Here is a 24,628-nt window from a genome sequence, read left to right as displayed (position 1 = left end):
CAAGGAACAAGAATCAAAGATCTCCAACAGAGCACCTCTCACATTTGAAAAGAAGGACTTTCAAACTTGGTCAAACTAGACTGCTTGCTATTGAAAACCCTAGTCATTAACGAAAACAACCTGGAAGTAGGCAAGAGCTACAAAAGAAAAATGTAATTGAATGTCAGGCTCTGGGATACCCTAACCAAGTGTTCGGATACGAGAGAAAAATTTAGAAGCATCTCTAAACAAAATAAACAAAATACACTCAGATTATTAAAAGAATAGGGAGAAAAATGTATGCCTGTCTCATGGGACATTATATTTTTAAAGTGTCAGACTCATGACTGGACAAGGGAGCAAAGAGGCACACAAGGAAGGTCACTGCACGGATCACCAATAGGGGGTTGTTGAAGAAATTACGGGACATCTATACGAAGGAGTTCCCGCAGTTATTACAATGGATGATGGAGATGTCTGCTTACAAAGAAGGATATGCCCAAGACATAATGTGAGAAAAAGCAAGTCTATAAAAGAGCGTGAACAATTTAATTCCATGTATGAAAATTGCATTCATTTGTTCGTTCATTCATTCATTCATTCATTCATCACGCTAGATATTTACTGAGTGCTTCATAAGTGCCAGGCACCTTTCTAGGGGCCAGGGGGGCAGCAGTGAACAATTTACAATTTAGTGAAAGGAGACAGACAGTAAACAACCATGCAAAGATATCACATGGTATTAGGCATTGTGGAGGAAAATAAAGCAGAGCAAAAGATCAGGCAGTTCCAGGCTGGGGTCCAGTCGAGGTGAGCACTGCTTTTTTTGGGGTAGGGTGGTCGGGGAAGGCCTCACTGAGATGATGGCCTATGAGCTGGGACCCGAAAGAGGAAGAAACATGCCCCGAAGATCGGCTGCAAGACAAGGCTGTCTGCCTTCACCGTGGTTGTTCAATGTTGCACTGAAAGTTCCAGTAAGAGCAAATGGACAAGGAAAAAAAAAATGGCATCCACACTGGAAAGGAAGAAGTAATATTATCTCTGTTTGTAGATGACATGATCTAATATGCAGAAAACCCTAAAGATTCGACAAAATGCTGTTAGGACCGATAAACACTGTTCAGAGTAAGTTACAGAGTATAAGATCAATGTACACAGACGGGTGGTGTTTTTGCACAGCAGCAAGGAGCAATCTGAAAGGAAAACTAGAACAATAATTTCATCTACAATAGCATCCAGAGGAATAAAATGCTTAAGGATAAATTTAACCAAGGAGCTGAAGGACTTGTGCGAGGAATATTAGAAAACATTGCCAAAAGAAATTAAAGAAAACCTAAATAAATAGAAAAATATCCCAAGTTCATGGATTGGGAGACAATATTAATATGACCATACTGCCCAAAGCAATCTCTAGATTCAAGGCAACTCTTATCAAAATTCCAATGGCCTTTTTCTTTTTTGCAAAAATAGAAAAATCATTTCTCAAAGTAATAAGGAATCAAAAGAGGTCCCAAAAAGGCAAAACAATCTTGAAGGGAACAAACTTGGAGGGCTCAGACTTCCTGATGTCAAAACTTACCACAAATTTTTTTTAAAGATTTTATTTATTTGACAGAGAGACACAGCGAGAGAGGGAACACAAGCAGAGGGAGTGGGAGAGGGAGAAGCAGGCTTCCTGCGGAGCAGGGAGCCCGATGTGGGGCTCAATCCCAGGACCCTGGGATCATGACCTGAGCTGAAAGCAGACGCTTAACGACTGAGCCACCCAGGCGCCCCAAAACTTACTACAAATTTAAAAAGTGTGCCACTGACAAGGATAGACATCTAGACAATGGGATAGGATTGGGAGTCCAGAAATAAACCCATACATCCATGGAAAATTGATTTTTGACAAGGGTGCCAAGACCATTCAATGGGGGAAAGAATAATTTCTTCAAGAAGTGGTGCTGGGGGCTGCCTATGTGCTCAGATGCCTGGGCTGCATCCGATTCTTGGTTTCAGCTTACGTCATGATCTCAGTGTCATGAGATTGAGCCCTGCGTCGGGCTCCACACTCAGTGTGGAGTCTTATAAGTTTCTCATTGCCTCTCCCTCTGCCCCTCCCCACTGCACTCTCTCACTCACTCTCTCTCTAAAATAAGTAAATAAATCTTTAAAAAAAGAGAAGAAAAAGTGCTGGGACCGGACATCCATATGTAAAGGATGAAGCTGCACCCCTATCTCACACCATATACACAAAAATGAACTGAACATGGATCAATGACTTAAATATAATAGTTAAAACTATAAAACTCTTAGAAGGAAACCTACACATAAACCTTCATGACTTTAGATTTGGCAACATATTCTTAGATATGACAACAAAAGAAAAAAATAAATCACTTGGACTTTATCCAAATTTAACATCTTTGTCCCTCAAAGGACATTATCAAGAAAGTAAAAAGGCAGCATACTGAAATCACCTATCTGATAGTGTCCAGTATCCAGAATATTTAAAAAAAAAATTTTACAACTCAACAGCAAAAAGAATAACCAATTTAAAAATGGACAAAGAACTTAAAGATATTTCTGCAAAGATGATATTCATATGGCCAATATGCACCTGCAAAGATGCTCATCATCGTCGGTCACTAGGGAAATGCAGATCAAAACCACGATGAGATGCCACTTCACACCCATGAGGAAGGCTACAGTAAAAACCAAAATGGAGAATAACAGATGTTGGCAAGGATGTGGAGAAACTGGAACCGTTTTGATTGCTGGTGACTGTGTAAAATGGCACAAACATGGAATTGCTATGTAATTCCACTCCTGGGATTATAAACCCCAAAGACTTGAAAACAGGTACTCAAACAAATACCTGTACAGGAATGTTCATAGTAACACTAATCACAATAGCCACAAAGTGGACACAACCAAAATATTCACCAGCAGATGAATGGATAAACACTGTTTAATATTGTTCAGTCATAAAAGGGAATGAGTGAGTCTCAAAAACAATATGCTCAGCGAAAGAGGCCAGACACACAAAGTCACATATTGTATGATTTAATTCATAGGAAATATCCAGACTAAGTAAAGCCATAGAAACAGATTGATGGTTGCCAGGGGCTGGAGGCAGCAGGGACTGGGAACTAACTGCTTATGGGGTCTAGGGTTTTATTTTGGAGTGATGAAAATGTTTTGGATCTATATAGAGGTGGGGTTTACACAACATTGTGGATGCACTAAATGCCACTAAATTGTTCCCTTTACAATGGTTCATTTTATGTTATGTGAATTTCACCATTTTACCAAATTAAAAAAAAAAATTCACTCTGGCAATTCATTGAGAATTGCCTGAAGCGGGGGGGGGGGGGGTCGGGGGGGGGGGAGCCTGGAGCTGGTGAAACTGGAAAAGGGCAAAACATGCAAAGAAAACAAAATGGTTAAAAAGAAAATCTGCTGTAAAAATGACAGATGCAATGAGTAGGCTGGCCCTTCAATAAATGTATCAGACCTGTGGTTTCTTACACCCCTGTAGCAAGTGTCTCCAGCAAGGGCAGTGGTTCGAAGACACAGGAGGGGCTTTGGACTTCCTCCCTTCCTTCATCTTATTAATTGGAATGTGGATGTGATGACTGGAACTTCAGCAGCCAGATGGACCATGAGGACAAGGACATATTGCAGGGGAGGCAGAATGAAAAACTGGAAAGGGTCTTGAATGCTAATGTCAGGGAAGATGCCCTACCAGCCCAGAATGCCTAACCCTGCAGCTAGGCGAAAGAAGTTAAACTTCTATCTTGATTAAATCTCTCTTATTTTACTTTTCTCCTCAGTACGTGTAGTCAAATCTAATTCTGCATGGAGAATTCAATATAATTCTGCATTAAAAATATCCGACATGAAGCTTTATTCTGATCCCCCCACTTGGGTGAGAGTGAATGAAAGTCCAGATTCCTCAGGATTTTGTACCAGTTTATGGCTCCACCTCATTCTGTTTGGTCTTGCGGAGACTAGGGTGCTGTTTCCCCTCAACCTTGGCTAGTTCTAGGCCCGGCACTGGGTAAATAAATGCTCAGTGAGGGCTAGACACCATGGCCCTGAGTCTGCCTGTTCCAGTCGGAAGGTCCCCTTCCCCAACTCTCTGCTGAGACCCCCCCCACTTATTCAAACTGTAAAGACTCCAACAATCATCAGCTAAATACTTTATGATGAGGATGCTGCTGGTGGTGATGATGATGATAAGTCTCTTAGGCGTGTCACTATATGGAAACAGAATAAATTCTAGCTACCCTCCCTGGGTCAGCGTGGTTTTTCATGAAGGCTGTCAGGCTCTGGGAGTCTGGAGAGCGGTTCCTGGCTCCACGCCAGGCCAGCATGCCATGGAGGGGCAGCAGGACTGGTCTGCGTACCGCCCAGATTTCCTTCCCCACCCCTCACCCCCAATCTCCAGCTCCTTCCCTCGCAGGGTGGTGGGTACATGGAGCCACGGACGCCAGCAATGACTCACCCGCAGTCCACCCAGGTACGCTCCTGACTCTCAGTGTCCCCATTTTTCAAATGTGCAGGTGGGACAATGGGAGGCCCAATAAGGCCGCATGAAATCCAGAGATTCTATTGTGTTTATCTGCTGCACAGAAATCACTCCTCGAGACACAAGTGCCTTGCTTAAAAACCTCTCATGCCCACACTCTCAGCCGGGCACACCCGGCCCTTATGGTCAAGGCCTCCTTCCTCTGCCCCTCCTCCAGGGGTGCCGCAGACCACACAATCCTCCCGATGTTCTGTAACCCAAATGCCTCTGGGCCTTCCCTGACCTTCCCAGTCTTCTGTAAAATCTGGACTGAGCTCCGAGTCCAGGGTTTGTGGTGGCTCAACCTCCTCCCCATGAGGCTACCTCTGCTTGCTTTTTCATTTGATTATCACACGACAGGGATACAGAGATAAATGCCACAGATGTGGACCCTGGGCTCATCACATTTATAATCTTGGGGGTGGGGAGAGTGGAAGAGACTGCAAATAAACATTTACACAATATTAATTGATTAGAATTAATGCTTTCATTCAACAAATGCTTCTCGGGTGCCTACCATGTGCTAGTGTTTATTAGGTGTAGATGTAATGATGAGCCAGACAGATGCGGTCCTTGTACTTGTGGGGCTTATATTGTAAGGAAGCAACCCACAAGATTCACTGTAGACTTATTTAATTTTACCTCATTCATTCAGCAACTCTCTATGAGCCCTACTGCAGACCAGGCCCCGTGCTGGGTGCTGGGGTTGCTGTGTGAGCAAACCCAGCCCGAGGCCCTGCCCTCACAGGGCTTACAGCCAGTGGGAGAGACAAGTGATACCTAAGGAGAAAATGATAAAGTGGAAATTGCTCTGAAGGACACACACGCAGGCTCCTGAGATGGCGAAGAACCCAGGGGGCGCTGAAGGGACTGCATGCCCTAAACAGAGTGGACAGGAAAGGCTCCCCTGGAAGAGGAGACAGCTCAGTGGAGACCAAACGGATAATAATTGCCGGTACTTACATAGCGTTTGCTATGGGCCGGGTGCCCGGCTAAGTGTTTTATATATATCTTAACTCAGTCCTCAACAGAACCTCATGAGGCTGCTGATATGATCTTCTTCATCCCCATTTCGCAGAGGATGAAACAGAGGCACAGCAGATTGAAAAATGTACTCAAGCTCACACAGCTAGTAAGTGGTAGTGTCCGGACAGCAGCCAGGGTACATCTAGCTCCAGCCTGTGTTTCTAACCATTAAGCCTCTTATAGGGGAGGAAGAGCCAGCCGTGAAGACAGCATGGAGCCAGACAGCAGGAGCAGCATTCTAGGCAGAGGGAATACGTGTAAAGGTTCTGAGGCAGAAAAGAGCTTGGGATGTGTGAGGAACGGAAGGAGGCCTGTAGGGCAGCAGTGGGGTGAGTGAGGGTGAACACAATCCAAGAGGACAGAACGGTTTGCAAGGCAACGGGGAGTCCTGGAAGGGTTGGACAGTCAGGGGGTGCCTCTCTGTTCCCCAGTCTTCTAGATGGCTTGCCTTAGGCTGGGGCAGAGAGTCCTAGAAGGACAGATGAAGGAGGGGATGCCGCTGCCAGAGAGAGGAACACTGGGGAAAGAACAAGGACAGTGAGGGCAGAGGTAGGTGATCTTGTTCCCAGTTTGCACAGGACAGGCCTTGTGCAGGCCTATGTCCTGATGTCGTGATTAATAGTTTCCGCTTTCATTTTCAAAGGTGACTATGTTTGTATGAAAAATAATCAGGACACCCCGGCTAAAGGGGATTTAGGGGAAAGTTTTGCTGGTTTGGGTACGTATCACACTTTCCTTAGTTTACCCAAAACTTCACTAAATCTACGTCATGCGTTGATGCCTTTGGTGTTGGGTTTGTGAATTTGGGTGGGTCAGGCATGAGGGCAAGGAGGCCCAGCCACACACGGCTCAGCACAGGGCCTGGCATACAGGTGGCACTCGACAATGCACGGGGAGTGACGTATTCATAAGAGCAACATTATTCAGTACCTCGCTTTTCCCCTGTGTAGGGGACCAGATCTTCTCGGTCTTTAAACTCCTTTGCTTGCTTTTCCAAGTGATCCAAGAGCTCCTCCCTTTTAAAGGGGCCCGTGGGCGCCTTGGTGGTCTGATCCTTCTGCCTCAGGCCTGCAGGCAGCAGTGCATTCTACAGTGGAGGTTGTGGGGCCAGGTGACACAGAGAGAGAGAGAGAGAGAGAGAGGGAACGAGAGAAAGAGAAAGAGAGTGGTCAGCTGCTGAAGACTTGCATTTCTCCCAAAATTCATCTTTGACCAATGGGACCTCAGAGCCCATCAAATTAACCCAGGTCGCTCATTTACACGTGAGGCATCTGACACCCGGGAGGGGCAGGGACTTGCCCAAGGTCACATAGCAGATGAGGGGCATAGCTAGGCTAGGACTCAGGTCTTCATTGTCTAGAGTCTCTAAGCCTTCGATGTTTCTGAAGGCAAAGGGGTGAGGAGGCAGCCGACACAGGGCTTGGCAGACAGGGACACTCCAAGAGCGTCTGTGAGTATGAATATGTTTAAGTTGGTGTTTGGATGCAGGAGGATAATTATTGCTATCGTGCATACAGTGGCTGGGGTGAGAAGAAGTCCAAGGGCCATGAGTTAGGGCCCCGAATGCAGAATCAGGCAAGAAGTGACAGACCCAATATCCAAGCGGGGAAAGGCTCAGCAGAGCTGTGGGGGTGGGTGAGGCGTGCTTTCAGGCTGCAGCCCTGGCCGGCCCTCCCGGCTGCTTTCCACCCTGCTGACAGGCCATGCGCGTGCCACTCTGGTGTTAAATATTTTGAACGTCGCCCTTGGAGATGGGTGTCTCAAGAAAGATAGCATCAGCCAATCATTGTGTTCCTTCTTCAAACATGGTTAGGCTTCTAGGTGTGGGCTTGCTACTAAAGCAGACAAGAATCAGGGTAGATTTGAATCACATAGGCTTCCCTTACCTCAGCCCCCTGTGCCTTAGAGATTCAAAGAAGTTTATGGTTGCAAGGATGCTTAGAGACTGTCTAGTGCACACACCTTCCCTTCAAGAGGAAACTGAGGCCCAGAGCAAGGAAAGATTTGCCCAAGGAGTTTCATTCAGTGACAGATCTAGAACAAAAACCAGGGTCCTTCTTCAGATGCGGGGGAGGAGGGCAGTCTTCACTTCCAATCATTGCTCTCTCCCCACCCCCTTTCACTCAGGGATATAGTGGAGGATACCTGGAAGGCAGAGGGAGGCAGAGTCTCACCCCACTTCTTGCCACACCCCCAAACCGGCTAACCTAGACAGCCATCCCACCTCCAATCTCTGTATCATCCAAATGCATAGCTTCGGCCACACCCACACAGTCTGGATCCTTTGGAAAGCCCCCTCTGAGAAGGGATGATATCAGGTATACGAACATAGCTGAGGGCCTGGCCACGGGGAGCGAAACCTCAGCAGGACACTACCACTGCCTAATTCCAGTATGATTTTTCAAAGATGTTTTACCACCGTTTACCACTGCAGCACTGCTCCCCTTGGAGCCCTGGGTGCAAAAGGACTCGGGCCATGAGGCAGCAAAGATGTTTGGGAGTTGGAGCACATTACAAGAGGTCAGCCAGTAGGCAGAAAATTAAGTCATGACTGATTTGGGGGTGAGCATCAGGAACATAAGTGATGCCACAGACACCTCCGTTTCCCTGAAGCAGCAGTCCTCAGGTACTGTCCACCATGACACTCAGGATGGATGAGGCCCACAGGTGAGGCACGCGTCCATGGGCATGGGCTGGGCGAGATGGGGTTTGTTGTGGCTAGCTGCATGTCCACCCCTTCTCTCCCGTGGCGGGGCACTCACGGTGACTCAAGTGAGAAAGAGAACCACCTAACTGTCCCGCACACCTCCATCTGTGATTACCCATTGAGAGCAAACCAGATTCTCTGCGACATGCGTGCACCTCACAGTTGACCACCCCCGACAAGCTTACGCTGTCGCCTGATGTAGTGCTGACTCCAGCTATATAATCTTGGGCGGGTCACCTCATCTCACCGGGCCTCAGTTTCCATGGCTATAAAATGTGAATAAGCATGGTTGCTCTCTTGGGCTTGTTGAGAAAGTTAAATTAGATAATGCAGGAAGAGTGCTTAGGCCACTGCCAAGCACTCACAAATTACTACTTATGATCTGATAACATACATTTTAACAGGAGATGGGTTACCCAAATATGTACGTTGAAATGGAGATGTGTTATCCAGATAGGTCTCAAAATTCAAAAAATGAAGACGTTCAAATATAAAATGAAGAAAGCACTGAAAGCAAGTGTTTTCCCAATGATCCCCACAAAGGAAGACCTGATAGATTGTTGTCACTGTAAAGCGTTTTGATGGCAGGAAGGTGCTGGGGCACGTGCTGGTCCCTAAAGGCTCTGTGATGGGAGAAACCCACAAGGCTTAGCTGAGGGGAAAAGGGTTTGCAAACTCACATCTCTTTTGGAATGTATCTGAGAGAGGCCACTGATTTAGCTAAAGTAGGGATTCTGAACCTTGGCACAATTAACGTTTGGGGCTGGATGATTCCTTGTCGTGGGGGCTGTTCTAGGCATTGTCAACTGTTTACCAGCATCTGTGTCCTCTGCCTAATGGATGCCAAGAGCACCTCACCTCCACGTTGTGACCAGCAAAAATGTCTCCAAACATTGCCAGATGTACCCTGGGGAGCAAAATCGCCCCTAACTGAGAACTACTGTTAAATTGAAGCCCAAATCATTACAATAGGGGAATAAAGATGTTTTTAATGTACTTTAAAAATATTACTTATACATCATATTAGAGTATGGTTTCATTTATATAAATCTATACTGAAAGCAGTTGATTTTTTAAGAAACAAAAACATCAAAGCCCTTTCTAACTTAGCTTATTGGATGTTTAAAGTAAATATTGAGAATATCAGCCTCTTCAGGAGTTAAAGTTTTTTTCCCATAAATTAGTATATTTAATAAAACAAAACATGATATTCAATTAAAACCAAAGACATTTGCATATTTCTTAAACTCCTGGTTATTTATCATTTTAACTTGTTTTCAAAAATGACACGTGACCTCACATGATATATAAAAATTAACTCCAAGTGGATCCAAGATCTACATGTAAGAGCTAAGACTATAAAACTTTTAGAAGAAAACAGGCATAAATCTCTGTGACCCTAGATTAGGCAATGGTTTCTTGGATATGCTACTAAAACAATAAGCAACAAAAGAAAAAAATGGATAAAGCGACTTCATCAAAATTAAAACTGTTTATGCCTCAAAGGAGACTAGCAAGAATGTGAAACCCACAATTTGAGAGAAAAGTTTTGCAGATCATCTACCCGATAAGGGTCTAGTGTTCAGAATATGTAAAGATCTCTTACAATTCAAAATATAAGACAAGTAACCCAGTTTAAAAATGGGCAAATGATCTGAATAGATGTTTCTCCAAGGAGGACAAAAATGGCCAATACACAAATGAAAAGATGCTCAACATCATTAGCCACCAAGGAAATGCAAATCAAACCCCGGAATGAGACACTACTTCACACCCACCAGGGTGATTATAATAAAAAAGACAGATAATCACAAGTGTTGGTGAGAATAGTAAGCACATTAGCATTATTCAGAACAGACAAAAAGTTGAAACAACTCAAACGTCCATCAAAGGATGAATGCATAAACAGAATCTGGTATAGCCATACAACAGAACACTACTTGATGACGAAAAGACACGTAGCAGTGATACACGCTACAACATAGGAGAAACCTTGAACACATCGTGCTAAGTGGAAGAAGCCAGTCAAAGGAATCCATTTATATGAAGTGTCAGATCTAGAGAGACAGAAAGTAGATGAGTGGTTGCCTCAAGCTGGGGAGGCTGGAGAGATATAGGGGTTTCTCTATTAGGTGATGAAAATGTTCTAAAGTTGACTGTGGCGAGCGTTGTACAACTCTGTGAAAACACTCAAAAAACCACTGCATTGTACACTTAAAGTGGGTGAATTTTACAGTAAGTGAATTATATCTCAAATAAAGCTGTTATTTAAAAATGACATATGTTGGGGGCACCTGGGTGGTTCAGTTGGTTAAGCATCTGCCTTTGGCTCAGGTCATGATCCCAGAGTCCTGGGATGGAGCCCCGCATCAGCCTGCCTCTCCCTCTGCCCCTCCCCCATGCTTGTGCGAGCACTCTTTCTCTCTCTTTCTCTCTCACAAATAAATAAATAAAAACTTTTTAAAAAGGCGTATGTTAGCTAGGGGAAAATTATAAAAATGGCTAACGCAGTAGCCAAACGGTCAGGGACCTCCAGGTCCCTGAAGGCTCTTCGCATGCCAGTGACTGGTAGTGATGCTGACCAAATTTAAAATGGTGTCCTGTTTGATGATGTGATGAGCCTCACTGTGTAAATTTAGTCATGGAGAAGTTAAATGGGTGAGAAAATACTGCCTTGGATCTCTCAGGACTCTTAGAACCTAAAACTGAATCTCAGACACAGGCTATCCAATTGGTGAGGAAAAGAGCTCCCACAACCATTTTGTTGGTGGCTCTGACCAGGAGAGCATTTGGTGAACACGTACGTGGGGAGATGTCTCTTTCATTCCTGTATTCCTTGTTCAGTCAACAAACACCTCATGTGTCCAGGCAGTGTGCTAACAGGCAGGGCCAGGACCCCACAAAGAGATCTCTAATTTGGAGGAGCCGGGGAGAGGGGAGGTCAACGGGGTAGGTAGAATAAAATGAGAGCAGAGCGTCCATTACTGCCTGTATGGAAAACACTGCATTGTTTGGCTTTTCGAGTTAATCAAGATCCAAAACGGGGGTCTGCTTCACTGATTAGCAAACAACAGTCTATTGCTAGCTTCTACGTTGCCGGTAAAGGTTGTATATTTCCACGATGCCTGCAGTCACTGGGACCTCGAACCTTGAAGGAATTTATCTCGTTGTCCTGATCTTAAAGTGTGCGTGTGGGAAATTTGCTGGGCAAGTCCTTCTCTGTAGCTAGGTCGAAGGGACAATTCGGTCCGGCTCCCCCAGGGCACACGTCAGCTCTCCATCAGGGGGATAGGTCTTGACAGGCTCACGCCACACGTGCATCTTCACTCCAAAGACAGTTTGGTGAGGGGTAAGGTCTGCTTTGGGAGACAACCTTGGTACCTAGGACTCAGAGCATGTCTTCACGTCCTGCCTTACACTTGGAAATGTATTCCTGTGATGAGGGCAGCTCTCTGATCTCAGGCTAAAATTTTATGTGTGAGATGCTTGGGAGTGGTGGGGACTGTGGTGCACTGGGGCTTCCGATGCCTCTACACCGCCCAGCTCAGAACTATCACCATATGAGAATATGGGTGGTGCTATTAGATCTGCTCATTTTATGTGAAAGCTCTTGATTTTTAAACATTGACACAAAGTCCAAGTATTTTAAAAACAATGTTCAGGTCACAGAAAACACATCTGCAGGCCAGACTGGGTCTGTGGGCTGCCCTTTTGCCACATCTGATCTCAGGTTTCTATCAGACTAGAATTCAGTGTAGAGAAAATCAAGATGCTCATTCATTCATTCGACAAATATCTCCTCAAGTGTCTCGCCCATATCAGGCTCTGGACTAGAGGAAGAAAGAGGTATATCCATGAGTTTTCAATGTAGTGGTTTTAAAAATTACAAAAACACATGGAATTTTTAATAGGTTTTTAGAAATAATCGTAGGGGAAAAATTAGGCAAGCTTTTCCTGTGGTTCCCTACTCGTGGGTTTTTAAATGGCGACTTCCTTTTAAATGCTTTTAAAATTAAAACTCGGATGTGCAGCTTGGCAGGTTATCATCTTAATTTGACTTTCACACCTGCAGTCTGAAGTCCATTTGTCCAAAGGACGATGGAAACTTTGTCGGATCCTTAATGGGGCTGTGAGAAGCTCTAACACCCTGCCAACAGAGGCCAGTAAGGCCAAATATCAAGCATCTGCACAATTATCATTGCTATAGATAGTTAGGGCTACGTCAGAAGCCATCTCAGCTAGGACCACTGTGGGCTTGTTCAGACATGCACACATACACAACACACAGGCACATACACTGACTCATTCACACACAAACACACACACACTATGTATTAAAGGGGCTGCAAATCTCTAAGAGAGACTCTGGACCGATTCTTTCATTTCCAGTTGAGGAAACTGAGGCACAGAAAGAGCCAGAAAGCCTGAGTTTATATACAGACGACACTGTATACAATTAGCATGCCCAAGGATCAGTATGACCATTTCCAGGCTGGTGGCTAATCATACATGAAATGTACCCTAATCTGCTTCTTCACAGCGACAAAATAAATAAGCAACTTTATCACTTTTCTCAAATAAAGCAACTATGTCTAAGGACAAAGGAATATTAAAGGTGCCCCCCGCCATGGTCTGAGCTCCAGGAGTCCTGTATTCCTGTGCTGTGACTAAACCCCACACAACCCCCCAGAAGAGGAAAGGACGTGGAGGACAATGCCTTTACTGCATATTGGGAGCAGCCGGCCCAGGGTCAGGGAGGGGAAGGGCCTAGCTTGAGGTCAGACACTGGACTGAGAGCCCGGCACTCTTGACTTCCAAGCCACAGAAAATGTTCCATCCCGCCTGATAGGCTTCCTCTAGGAACAGACCCTGGAAACCAGATGTGGTGCCACGTGAGAACCAGGCTTCCTCTCCAAGTGTGTTAGAAAGCGAGAGTTCACCTCCTCATCAAACCAGTCTTGGTTTACAGATGAAGAAACTGAGGCCCCAAGGCATGGAGTTCCTGTCCCGGGGTAAGAGTGAAACCCAGGAGGCTGAACTGCCCCAAATGCCCACTGACTTCTCGCCCCCTCCCATTTTAAATGACCTCAGTCTATCCTAGATGCCCCACCCCTTTCCACCACATCAGCAAGGCCAAACGTTTTATAGGCCAGTCAGTCACATGATTACCTTTCACAAGGTATTTGGCCAAAAAAACCACATTTTTCTAACTGGACTTGAGGACTTTTATTTTTCAGTTACCTGCCAGGTCTGTTTTCCCTTTGTATAAAATGAGGCCCTCTAGCCCCGCAGGGCCTAGATGATACGGAGCACTCTGCCTCTGCATTCCTGACCAGCAGCTTCTAGATTCCACTAGAAATCATTCAGTGGGGCTTCAACAGAGCTTTCTTTCTTTCTTTCTTTCTTTCTTTCTTTCTTTCTTTCTTTCTTTCTTCTTTCTTTCTTTCTTTTTCTTTCTTTCTTTCTTTTTCTTTCTTTCTTTTTCTTTTCTTTCTTTCTTTCTTTCTTTCTTTCTTTCTTTCTTTCTTTCTTTCTTTCTTTCTCTTTTTAAAGATTTTATTTATTTATTTGAGAGAGAGAGAGCGAGAGAGCACGAGAGAACAGAGGGAGAGGGAGAAGCGGACTCCCCGCTGAGCAGAGAGCCCGATGCAGGGCTCGATCCCAGGACCCCGGGGTCATGACCTGAGCCGAAGGCAGATACTTAACTGACTGAGCCACCCAGGCGCCCCCATCAACAGAGCTTTCTTGTCGCATGTTGGGGGGGAACTTAACCCAAGAGTGTAGCAGGGGCGAAGGGGGCCGCGCCCCTCATGCCTCAGGCACAGAGGAGCCAAGTGGGGTCCTAACCTCTAAGTGCCCCCCTTCTATCATACTGACACGCCAACACACTCGGGGCATCTCCCCCTCTTTTCTCTCTAGAAAGATCCAAGCCTTTGGCTCAGCTGCCCTGACCTTGCTATAGGACCAGTGAAACCCAATAGTCGCTACTTCCCCCTGTCAACTCTTTTAGGGCATTAGAGCCGACTTCCAAAGGCACTTCTGTGGCCCAAGTGCAGTAGCTGAGGAGGGGCCTATCGGTCATAACAGCACACTTTACCTCACTCTGGTGTTCATGGCATGAGCTGGGCCAAACCGTCCCTTCCCCGGGTTCTGATCCTCTTTTTCTGCCTCACATACAAGAAGCATGTTCCACTGCTGTGCTGGGCCCTGGGCATCTTGAGAAAATGAACGTGTGGTCCTGCTTCCCGGGGCTCACAGCTACAGGGGAGACCCATGTCCAAGTGGGAGCAATTGTTCTCGGCTTCCTGGAGGAGGTGGTGCCCGAGCTCAGTGGGCCCCAGTGTTCCCAGGCAGGAAAAAGCCAGGGCAGGAGGACAGAGGGGAGGGTGTTACGGGGGGATAGAAAGCACCTCACAGACAAGGGTGTGGCAGAATGAGGGGGCATGGCCTGCTGGGGGAAGGAGTCTGGGTGGGTCTGAAGTCGCAGGGTTCTGAGATGTCTCCGTCCCGAGAGCACCATCCTCGTTCAAGCTGCCGTGCCTCCAGCTGGGAGCACGAGAGCAGCCTCCAGGCTGGCCTCCCTGCCTCGCACCTCCCCCTCTCTACTCCTTTCCCCTTCGGTCAGCCAGCCGGACCTCACCAACATCAGCGTCCGACCATGCCGCTCCCCAGTCCACTCACAGATGCTCAGGGCCTCTACTAACCTACAGAGTCCCAACCAAATTCATCAGCCAGCTAAGAGAACTTCTCATGATTCGACCCCAAGCTGCTCCAGCCTCCTGACGTTCCTCCTCTCTCCAAGGATTCCAGGTCCCAGCCTCTCTAGGCTGCTCCACATTCCACAGCCGCACCCTGCTCTCGTGTTGCTGCCTGTGCGCAGACTGTGCCCTCTGCCTGGCATTCCCTCCCGCCTCCTCCCCTGCATTTGTCTTTTAAAGTCTTTCCCTTGGGCACCCTGTTTGGCCTTTGCAGTGCTCCCCACATTGATCTGGAAATTCTCTGTCCAAACTCCCCTGGGCACCCTGCCGGCGCTTATATAATGTCACCCTCTTCTGTCTTGGAGCACGTCAATGCTGTCTCTCTCCCTGAGGAGACCGAGTGGGATGTATCTTCGTCTTCTCTGCCTCCTCAGCACCAAGCGCTGGGCACTAAGAAAACGTAGTCTGAATAGTCCTGACCCACGCAGCACTGTTGCTCCAGCTGGGCAAGGAGGACGGTGTTATTTCGACACCCTTCAGGTCAGCATCACACCTGCTGCCCCAAGCTATCTGTCAGGCCACCCAACTGCTGCCCCAAGCAGGTTTGGGGGAGGGGACGCGTGAAAGGTGCCAGGGTGGGGGTGTCCAGGATGGGGCCAGTGTTCACAGATGGGAGTTTTAGGGAAGGCCAAGGTGACCTTCTGTGATGTTCTCTTTAAGGGCCTGGATTTGGTTCATTTCCTCCCAGTTCTTCTTACTCTGCCTCGGAGATTTTGGCAGAGCAGGACCTCAGGCCGTCAAACTGGCAAACTCACAGTGACAGCCTCCCAACGGTCCCCGATATCATGTCTCCCCTTTGTTGGTACTGACAGCACTCTACTCTTAGAGCTGAGCACAAGGCCTCTCAGATTAAAGACTACTTTTCCCAGGCTCCCTTGCAGGGAGGGTGAGCCACGTCACTAAGCTGTGGTCAATAAGTGTCCGGTGGCGATTTCTAGTAATCTTCCTTAAAAGGCGCCCACGTAATGGTTTTTCTCTTTTCCTTTTTCTCCCCTTTTCCTCTAGTCTGATGCAGCGTGGCAGCCATGAGGACCACTAGCCCAGACCATGAGGATGAGGACTATACCCCAGGCTGGCCAGAGATGAGCTGGATGGAACCTGGGACTCAGGGAAGTGTGGGGAGCTGAGCTCCGTACCAGCTCTAAACGGCGCACTTCTGGACTTGAACTTGAAGGATGAATAAACCACTGCTCGAGTCACGTTATTTTCAGGGTCTTAATCTTGCCGCCAAACTGCATCCTCACTGACAGCCTAGGTTCGCATCCCAGGGCCGCAGAGCCACAGACCGCGCACTCAGTGCTCTCTGACTTTAGCGTCTCCTTCTCTAAAACGAAGTTCAAAAGCCTTTTTAGCTTCAGACCTCGGAATAAAGGTGTGAACTCCATCCAGGTGCAGCTTACTGCCAGCTAGTTTTATCATCACAGGGCATAATTACTCATTTCTGTTCAACTGAACAGATACTGAGTTATGGGGACACTTGGAACATCTGCATCTGATTGTGCGAGCTGTGTACTGCACAACTCCAAGGACATTATTTGCTCTCTGGTTTATGTGAACAATGTCTCCTTCAGTGCACAACTCCCACAACTGTCCCTGGCCGCCCTGTATCTGGTGGCACAATGTGGCTCCAAATTCAAGAGGCCTAGTGGGCAGATCATAGATTCAGGTTCAACATTTATTAAGCTGTTACTATGTGCCAGGCATTGGGCTAGGTGCTGTTCATATAACTAACCATACTTCTATTTGTGTACGTGTGTGTATGTTAACAAACACAAAATCCTGTCATTCAGAACAGAGCTAAGTTGCAAACTAAGAGGCCTATAGTCCAATCAAATGTCAAAACTTGGGTTGGTTTGGTCTGTGCATTTAAATGTGGCATCAACATTTTAAAATAGGGAACTTTCACATAAAACTTCAGATTTCCAGGGGCGCCTGGCTGGCTCAGTTGGTTAAGCATCTGACTCTTGATTTCGGTTCAGTTCATGATCTCAGGGTCATGAAATTGAGCCCTGCATCGGGCTCTGCCCTGGGTGTGGGACCTGCTTGAGATTCTCTCTCTCCCTCTCCCCCCCCCTAAAAAAAATTCACATTTCCAGTATCTCTGGAAAAATTCAATGGTCTGGCAAAAAATTCAATGGCCTTCCCTTCCACATCAGCAACAACTGGTGGGGCTGAAGAGCAATTACCCTTTAGTCAAATACAAACTCTTCTGTTTACCTCAGTACCCCCCACTCCCTACTGTCGCTGACACAGAGGTCTAGAATCAGTTACTATTCATCACTGACTGTGTTGTTACTTTTCTTCCTGGGAGGTTAAGTTGCAAGTGAAAATTTTCTTATGTCCACATCCCTTTTAAGAGTGGAAAAGTGAAAGATGAACCAGGATGGCCACCTGCCTTGAGAAACTGGCACATCTTCCTTCCTTCACTTGTATTACCTACCTGATGTAGGTGATTGGTTTGCCGCCTCTCAAGTAGAGAGTGTTCAGTAGAAGAGGAGAGATGAGGAAGAGACTAGGGGGTGGGAAGGCAGGGTTTAAACTTTATCTACAGGGGCATCTGGGTGGCACAGTCTTTTGGGTGTCTGATGCTTGGTTTCGGCCCAGGTCATGATCTCAGGGTTTTGGGATCGAGCCCTGCATCCAGCTCCACGCTCTGCATGGAGTCTGCTTGAGATTCTCTCTCTCCCTCTGCCCCTCGCCCTCCACGCCCTCTCTCTCTCTCTCTAAAATAAATAAAATCTTAAAAAAAACTTTATCTACAGTGATTTTTTTTCTTTTTAAGGGTTATCTGAATAAAATAAGGTAAAATTTTTACTTTTGTTAAATCTAAATCATGGGAACGTAAGTATCGTCTGTGTGTTTTGAATGTTTCCTATTAAAAATGTCAAAATCAAAACAGAAATTGCTCAGTATCCTCAGTGTGGGGCAGGTGCAGTGCTGTGGGTTGGGGGGCAGGGAAGTTGGACCTTGAAAAATGGGAGGCTTTCGAACCGAGGGGTAAAGCGCTGTGGGACCAAGAGGTCCGCTAGCAAAGAGGCAAGGGGGGGTGGAAGAGAAAGGAGGACTTTCTGGGGAGGCTGGAGAGGGGTGCAGGGAGGTAGTCATGGGGCCAGAAGACAGAGGTTAGGGTGGGGACACACTGACACCTGGCCTCGCTCACCCTCACCCTGCCAGCCCATCCTTGGCTCTGTACATGGCCGGCAGTGTTTCTAAGGATGTGTGCCTATTTTTAGAGCAGAGATTTATTTCTTTCTATTTCAACTGTTTACTTCTGTCCTGGGCTCACAATTCTGCTGGTTTGTGTTACAAGGGAGAACCACAGCCCTGTGGACCAAACTTGGCTGCTTCCTGCATGGCCAAGAGCGTCTTCTGGCTTACAGGGTACCATCTGGAGAGTAGGGAGGATTTTATGATTTTGTGGAGTCTGATGGGAAGCAAAGTTGTGTGACAGGAAGTCCCCTGTTCTCTTCCTGGGCCTGTGGCTGACCTGCTGTGTGACCTTGACTAAGAACATTGCCCTCTCTGGGCCTCAGGGGGGTTTTCCCATTGGTTTGATTTTTCATCACTACAATGTCAATACTACTTCTTACATCATAGGGTTGGTGTGAGGATTCAGTGAAATGCATAAAGCACCAGGTGAATGACGTGTGTCCAGGAAGGACCCCATAAATGAGAGCTTCTTTACCTGCATCATGTACATACATGGAGGGGGCGGTTTTCGTCTCCATTGTTTCTTCTTGCAGTCCATGGCCCCTGTTCTCAGAGCTCTTTTTTTTCTTTTAAAGATTTTGTTTATTTGAGAGAGAGAGCACAAGCTGGGGGGAGCGGCAGAGGGAGAGGGAGAAGCAGACTCCCCACTGAGCAGGGAGCCCGATGCCATCCCAGGACCCTGGGATCATGACCTGAGCCGAAGGCAGACGCTTAACCGACTGAGCCACCCAGGTGCCCTGTTCTCAGAACTCTTGTTGCATTATGGACTAAGAGAAACAGGTCTGCCTGTGCTTAGCCTCCCACCTACCAGCTGTGTGATTCTGGTCATCCATTTCTTTTTTTTCCGATGGTATGGACCCCAAACTTTAAGGACCGATCACATAGGATCCTCGTAGTGATCCTCGTAGAGATGAGGCCCATACAACACTTAGCACAGTGACTGGCCTGTAAAAAGCCCTCCACAGAGAAAAGAGCTATGATTATTATTTTGGGCCCTGCAGGGCGACTGTTGCTTTCCACTCTTGTTTCTGTGGCTATAAAGGGCCAAAGCCTCCCAATGGCTGACTTCAAAACCAACTCACTGAACCCGCTTTCTTTATAAGGTTGGGATTATCTCTACCATCTTCCCTCCTGCTAACATTTTAATCCTTTTACTGAGACACTTAAGAAAAATTCTTCCTTTTCCCCAAAGCTTCATTATCAAGCAATATTTACAAGTAAATTCTTGATCTTGATGGTATTTTTCTTTCTTTTTTAGGAGATTAGTATTGATGGTGAAACTAACATAACAACTTCAAAGGAAATCGTGCTGGAAAAGAACAACTTGCTGGTTATTCCCCACCCCAGGCCCTGGCAGGCTCCAGCCCATAGGCGCTCACAGGAGGTGGTGGTTAACAGCATGGGCTCTAGGGGCAGGGCTGGAGGCTGGAATCCCAGCACCATCTGTGTTAGATCCTGATCAGGTTACCTCATCTCTCTGAGCCTCAGTTTCCCCATCTTTAAAATGGGGCCCATGACCGAAACTCTCAGAGGATTAAATGAGATCATCCACACAAAGCTTTGCCCATGGCGCAACCAGTAAATGTTAACTACCTACTGATCGCATAAGAACGTGTACACGGCTCCCTGCACAAGTCACAGTGTGACCCGTCAGTCTTCAATGTTTCTGTACGTTGTCCATTTTCCCCACTGCCTGGTGCAAAGGCAATCTGAACCAAGGAGTTGGCTGGGCTTCAGAGCAGCATCCACTTAACTCCCGAGAGACGAGAAAGGGCAGATCCTCTTGGGGAATCAGTCAACAGTGGATACTTTTAGCACATGGAGCATTCCTCTCCCGTGGGAGTCCAAGTGCAACAATCTCATGATAAGCTCAAGTTTTTCCAGGCCGCAGAGTGAGAGATAGAAAGTTTCAGGGACTTTTTTTTTAATTTTTAAAAATTTTTTTATGTGCACAAGCTTGGAACCCTCTGCTGCAAACAAAGCTGCTTTCCAACTCTGAGTACTCTACTCTGTCACGTGACACTGGAGCTTAACAGCTGCATCACTGAAACCCTACCCCCCTGAAGTGTCAGCTAAATTCAGGTAACAAGGCTGCCAGGAACTGCTCATCAAATCATAGCTGGTTAGAGCTGGAGGGGGTGTCAGGAGGCATCTAGGCTGACTGCACCCCTTTTACAGATAAGGAAACTGAGCTCCAAATAGGGAGGGCACAGGCCTGAGTTGGGAACAGAGCCAGGACCGAACACAGACTTCTGCATTTCAGGTTGCTTCCAGGAAGAAAGGAGGATGATTTTCATCCAGCACTCACCCCAGTTACAAAACCAGAGCACATCTGTGGCTCAAACTATCTTTCTGAGACCCCCATGAAGCTTCAGAGTGGCTCTCAGAACCATGTCATGGCTCATCCACTGCCTAGGGGTGGGACGTTGGACAATTTACTTCACCTCTCAGTTTTCTTATCTGCAAAATGGGGCTGATAACAGTGCCTGCGTCACAGGATTATGATGATGGTTGAATGAATGAAGATTTTCAAAGTGCTTAGAACAGTGCCTGGGCATAGGAAGTGCCATATAAGCACCTGTTAAACAGAAATGAAAGCAGAAGCCATATAGAGTGTCCCAGACAGGGCAGCGGACCTGGGGCCTGGTCTGGTTCTGTTTGGACACGTGACCTAGAGCAACCTCCTTCCCCTCTCTTGGTCAGTTCCTGCTCTCAAAGTTGGGGGCATGGACTCTTCTGGTTCCTGTGCTCCTCCCAGACGGCTGGCATCGAGACCTCTCCTAGTCTGCATACCTTTGGCCTCTCCCTGTGCTGACCTCAGAACACGGGCCAAGGGCAGGTGAAACTGAGCTGGAATGTTTGTGCTCTCAGAAAGTACGAAGGTTCCCCTAGATCTTCTCAAAACTCACACACTGACTTGCAAATCAGGTAACAGAGACATCTCCGTGAAGGGGCCAATTGTGTGGCTGGGACAAAAAAAAAAAAAAAAAACACAAAACAACCCCACTGGTCTCTGTTCTCTCCTATCCTCTCTCTGACTTCTCTTTCCTCGTTCTTGAACTTAGAGAGAAAGGGGTCTTTGAAAACGTCCATTTTGAAATCACAATGGTATGAGAATCACGGGTCTCTCGATTGCTCAACCCTCCTCCAAATCCAAAAGCACATTTATTTTCTTCTTGCCAGAGTGGAAGCTGAGAGAGCACTCGGAGCCTGTCTGGAATCTGAGTCTCCACACCCTGGTCCTGTGACCAGGGCAAGTTAGCTTTCTGGGCCCCAGGTTCTCCGTCCCTCCAGTGGGCTCCCACCTTCCTGCTGATCTTCTGGGAGGAGGACTGGGGGTGCTGGCTGTGTGAGAGGGAATTTGCTACCAAGGCCAGAGACCTTGATATTTGGGGTGGGGGCACTGGGGGAGCCCTTTGCCAGGTTAGAGCTGAAACAGAGCTCCCAGCTGGGGCCCCAAGAGGCCTTAGGTAGGGGCTATACTCCAGTCCTGAGAGGCCTTTTCTACCTGCCCCCTGCCCCCTTCAGGTCTGATGCTTGGCTAGGACCTTTGGCACCACCTGCCTGACTTGCAGACACAGCTTCATCTAACCCCATCCCCGCCCCCTGCAGGGGAACAACTCCAACAGCCAGAAGGCCAGAGGCATAGGCCTTGCACTTCATTGCCCTGGGGACAGAAAGAGTCTGCAATGTGGTGGAAAGTCTGCGGGGAGGGACAGGGCCCTTCCTTAGCTTCAGAAAGGAACTCTCCCACCACCAGCCGGGCCTTTCGCCTCCCACCCATGTCGCTGGCACCTCCTCTGGTCCATCTGTCCTCAGAGCTCCTGAAACCAGCAAGCCCACCAAGTCACTGCCCCTCAAAGATTCCTCAGGCCTACGGAGAAAAGTCTAAACTCTCTGGGTGGCCGTGCATCCCATGTCCCCCGCTCCACCATTATCCAGCCGAAACTTCCTTCCAAGGTCATCTAATGCCCCACAGAAACTGCACTGAGATTCTAATTACCGCTGTCCCCGGTTACCTTTCGTACGAGAGCCTTTGCTCATGGCCTCCATTTGGCCTAGAATTCTTTGTTTTTATTCTTGACTCAGAAAAATCCCAGGGCCCAGTTCCCAAATCACCTGCCCTGTGAAGCCTCTACCAGTAAGAATCAATCGTCTCCCTGAGCTCCCTGTCTGTGCCCGTTGAGGACGCTGTTCATCATGCCTGCACTCCCCGGCCTGAGCCGACTGACAGGAGGGCAGGGTCCCTGCCAGGTTCCCCTGTGGTGGCCCGCACAGGGCCTGGCACCCGGCAGGCAACTACGCCATATTTACTGAGCTGACAAAAGTAGCTAATCCCCCTTTGGTTCTCACTTTTTAAAGCTGCCTGTTCGTGTAATTCTATGTGACAGTGGTCTAGGATCGAATTAGAACAGAATCACCTCATAGCAATAAAGCTGGGAGCTTGGTTATTCCTTGCCTATGGTGCTTGTTTTTCCTGAAGCCCAGGCTTCCGGGCAGCAGGGGTGCAGGGGAGGGAGGAGGAGACCCAAGGCTCTCGCACCAACACTGCCTTCCAAAGCCCTGGAGTAAAGCTTCATCAGAGGATCCATCTCCTCTGGCTGGGCAGTGGGAAGTCATGAATAGCAAGAGGGATCTGTCATTCTACGGGGCCTAAGATCCAGGACCCCTAGCCTAGGAATCTGGGTTTTCTAGAAAGAAGACATTTATTTGAATCTGGAGATAAGGCCAGGTTATAAGCTCATGGCAGCTGAGCCCTGAAGGGACCAACCAACTCCATCATTTCATGGATGGGGACACTGAGGCCTAGGGAAGGACAGGGACTGGCCCAAGGTCACATGGAGAGTAAGAGACAGGGCCGGGGTTGGTGCTGGGACATCTAAGCTCTAGTCCTGCATTTCTCCCTCTACACTAACTGTGATTACTTGAGGGTTAGTGCAATGGTATAGTGGTGTTCTTTTCTTTATGGCTCACTGTTAAACCACAGTTGAGCAATGACAGGTTTTCAAAGAAAGGTGTGAAATGTTCCATTTTTAACTAAAAATATATATAAAATGGAAAATTCACTTCATTCAGTAATATTCATTATGTACTTTCTCTGGACTGAGCACTGACCTGGGGATCTGGGTAGAAGATGCAGGCCCCTGTCTAGCAGGCCACCTGGGAATCCCTTTCTCGGCCCTGCTCACGGCTCCATGGAGGCTGGCCAAACCACAGGCTCGACCAGGGAGCCTCCTGCTGCTTGATCCTGTCATCCTGACTGCAGAGGCCAATTCTGAGCATTAAACACACTTCTTACATGTCCCAACTATGAAAGGCAATGATAAAGACACATCCCACCAGTGAAAGGGACTCTTGCAGCCCTTTATTCCTCAGTTAATTCCTTCCATGACACAGGGTCCCCACGGCCCTGCAGCAGCTAGCTGGAGAGAACGGGCGAGCTTGCTTTTGCAGACAGTTACAGTGCCTGCTAGGGAGCAATACCTTGTGGGGCTGGGGCAGGACTCTCCAGAAGGCTGTATTTGCTCTGAGTCCACGCCCAGCATCTCGTGCTGTTTCTCCCCCGGTCGGGATTCATGGGTCCAGGAATCAAAGGTAGAAATGGGAGAGGCCCGCCTCACTGCTACCCCTAGTGACCCACTGGAAGCATTTTTGCTTCCTGGCCTTGTGACCTTATGCTCTTCTAGCCTAGAGGTCTTAGTCCCAAAGGGAGGAATGTTTCTGCCAGAAGACACGACACTGACTCCATTGGACTGGACGTTGAGACTCCCGCCTGGCTACTCGGGGCTCCTTATGCCACTGAATCAATGGGCAGAGAAGGAATTTCTGTACTGGCCGAGGTGACTGATGTGGAATTGGACGACTGCCCCACATCGGAGGTACGGGAGCATCTGCCTGCAATCCAGAGACTGCTGAGGGGCTTCTTCTTCTTCTTCTTTTTTTTTTTTTAAGATTTTATTTATTTATTTGAGAGAGAGAATGAGAGATGGAGAGCACGAGAGGGAAGAGGGTCAGAGGGAGAAGCCGACTCCCCACTGAGTGGGGAGCCCGATGCGGGACTCGATCCCGGGACTCCGGGATCATGACCTGAGCCGAAGGCAGTCGCCCAACCAACTGAGCCACCCAGGCGCCCTGCTGAGGGGCTTCTTATGAGCACCACGTCCTGTGATTGGAGTCAATGGAAAATGACAACAACCCAATCCACGCAGGGCTACTACAGGCCCAGACCCTTCAGGAATGAAGGTTTGAGTCAACCAACCAGGCGAAGACTCGTGACCAACAAGGTGCTTGCTAAAGGCAAAGGGAATACAGAACGGGGAGTGGAAGAAGGTAGTTATAAATACCAGCTGCAACCATGTGACCTGTTAGAGAAACAGAGACTATAATTGTCAT

At 47.6% G+C, this 24,628-nt stretch overlaps 1 protein-coding gene across 5 annotated transcripts in view; it reads right to left on the bottom strand.

Annotated features, from left to right (window-relative positions):
- The window catches only part of TMOD1 (tropomodulin 1), an 84,638-nt gene that overhangs the window by 39,456 nt on the left and 20,554 nt on the right, over positions 1-24,628 (bottom strand). For all 5 annotated transcript variants that reach the window (XM_028108698.2, XM_088019208.1, XM_028108694.2 and 2 more), the window contains one exon: positions 6,491-6,647. In XM_028108698.2, the coding sequence (XP_027964499.1) occupies positions 6,491-6,647 (157 nt within the window). The remainder of the gene's footprint in view (positions 1-6,490; positions 6,648-24,628) is intronic.

Source organism: Eumetopias jubatus, unplaced genomic scaffold, assembly GCF_037043125.1.
Source record: "Eumetopias jubatus isolate StellerSeaLion01/CBP00866 unplaced genomic scaffold, mEumJub1_p1.0 scaffold_15, whole genome shotgun sequence".
NCBI classification, from domain to species: domain Eukaryota; kingdom Metazoa; phylum Chordata; class Mammalia; order Carnivora; family Otariidae; genus Eumetopias; species Eumetopias jubatus.
Note: the sequence above shows the minus strand (reverse complement) of the source record. Positions and strands in the feature narration are given on the sequence as shown.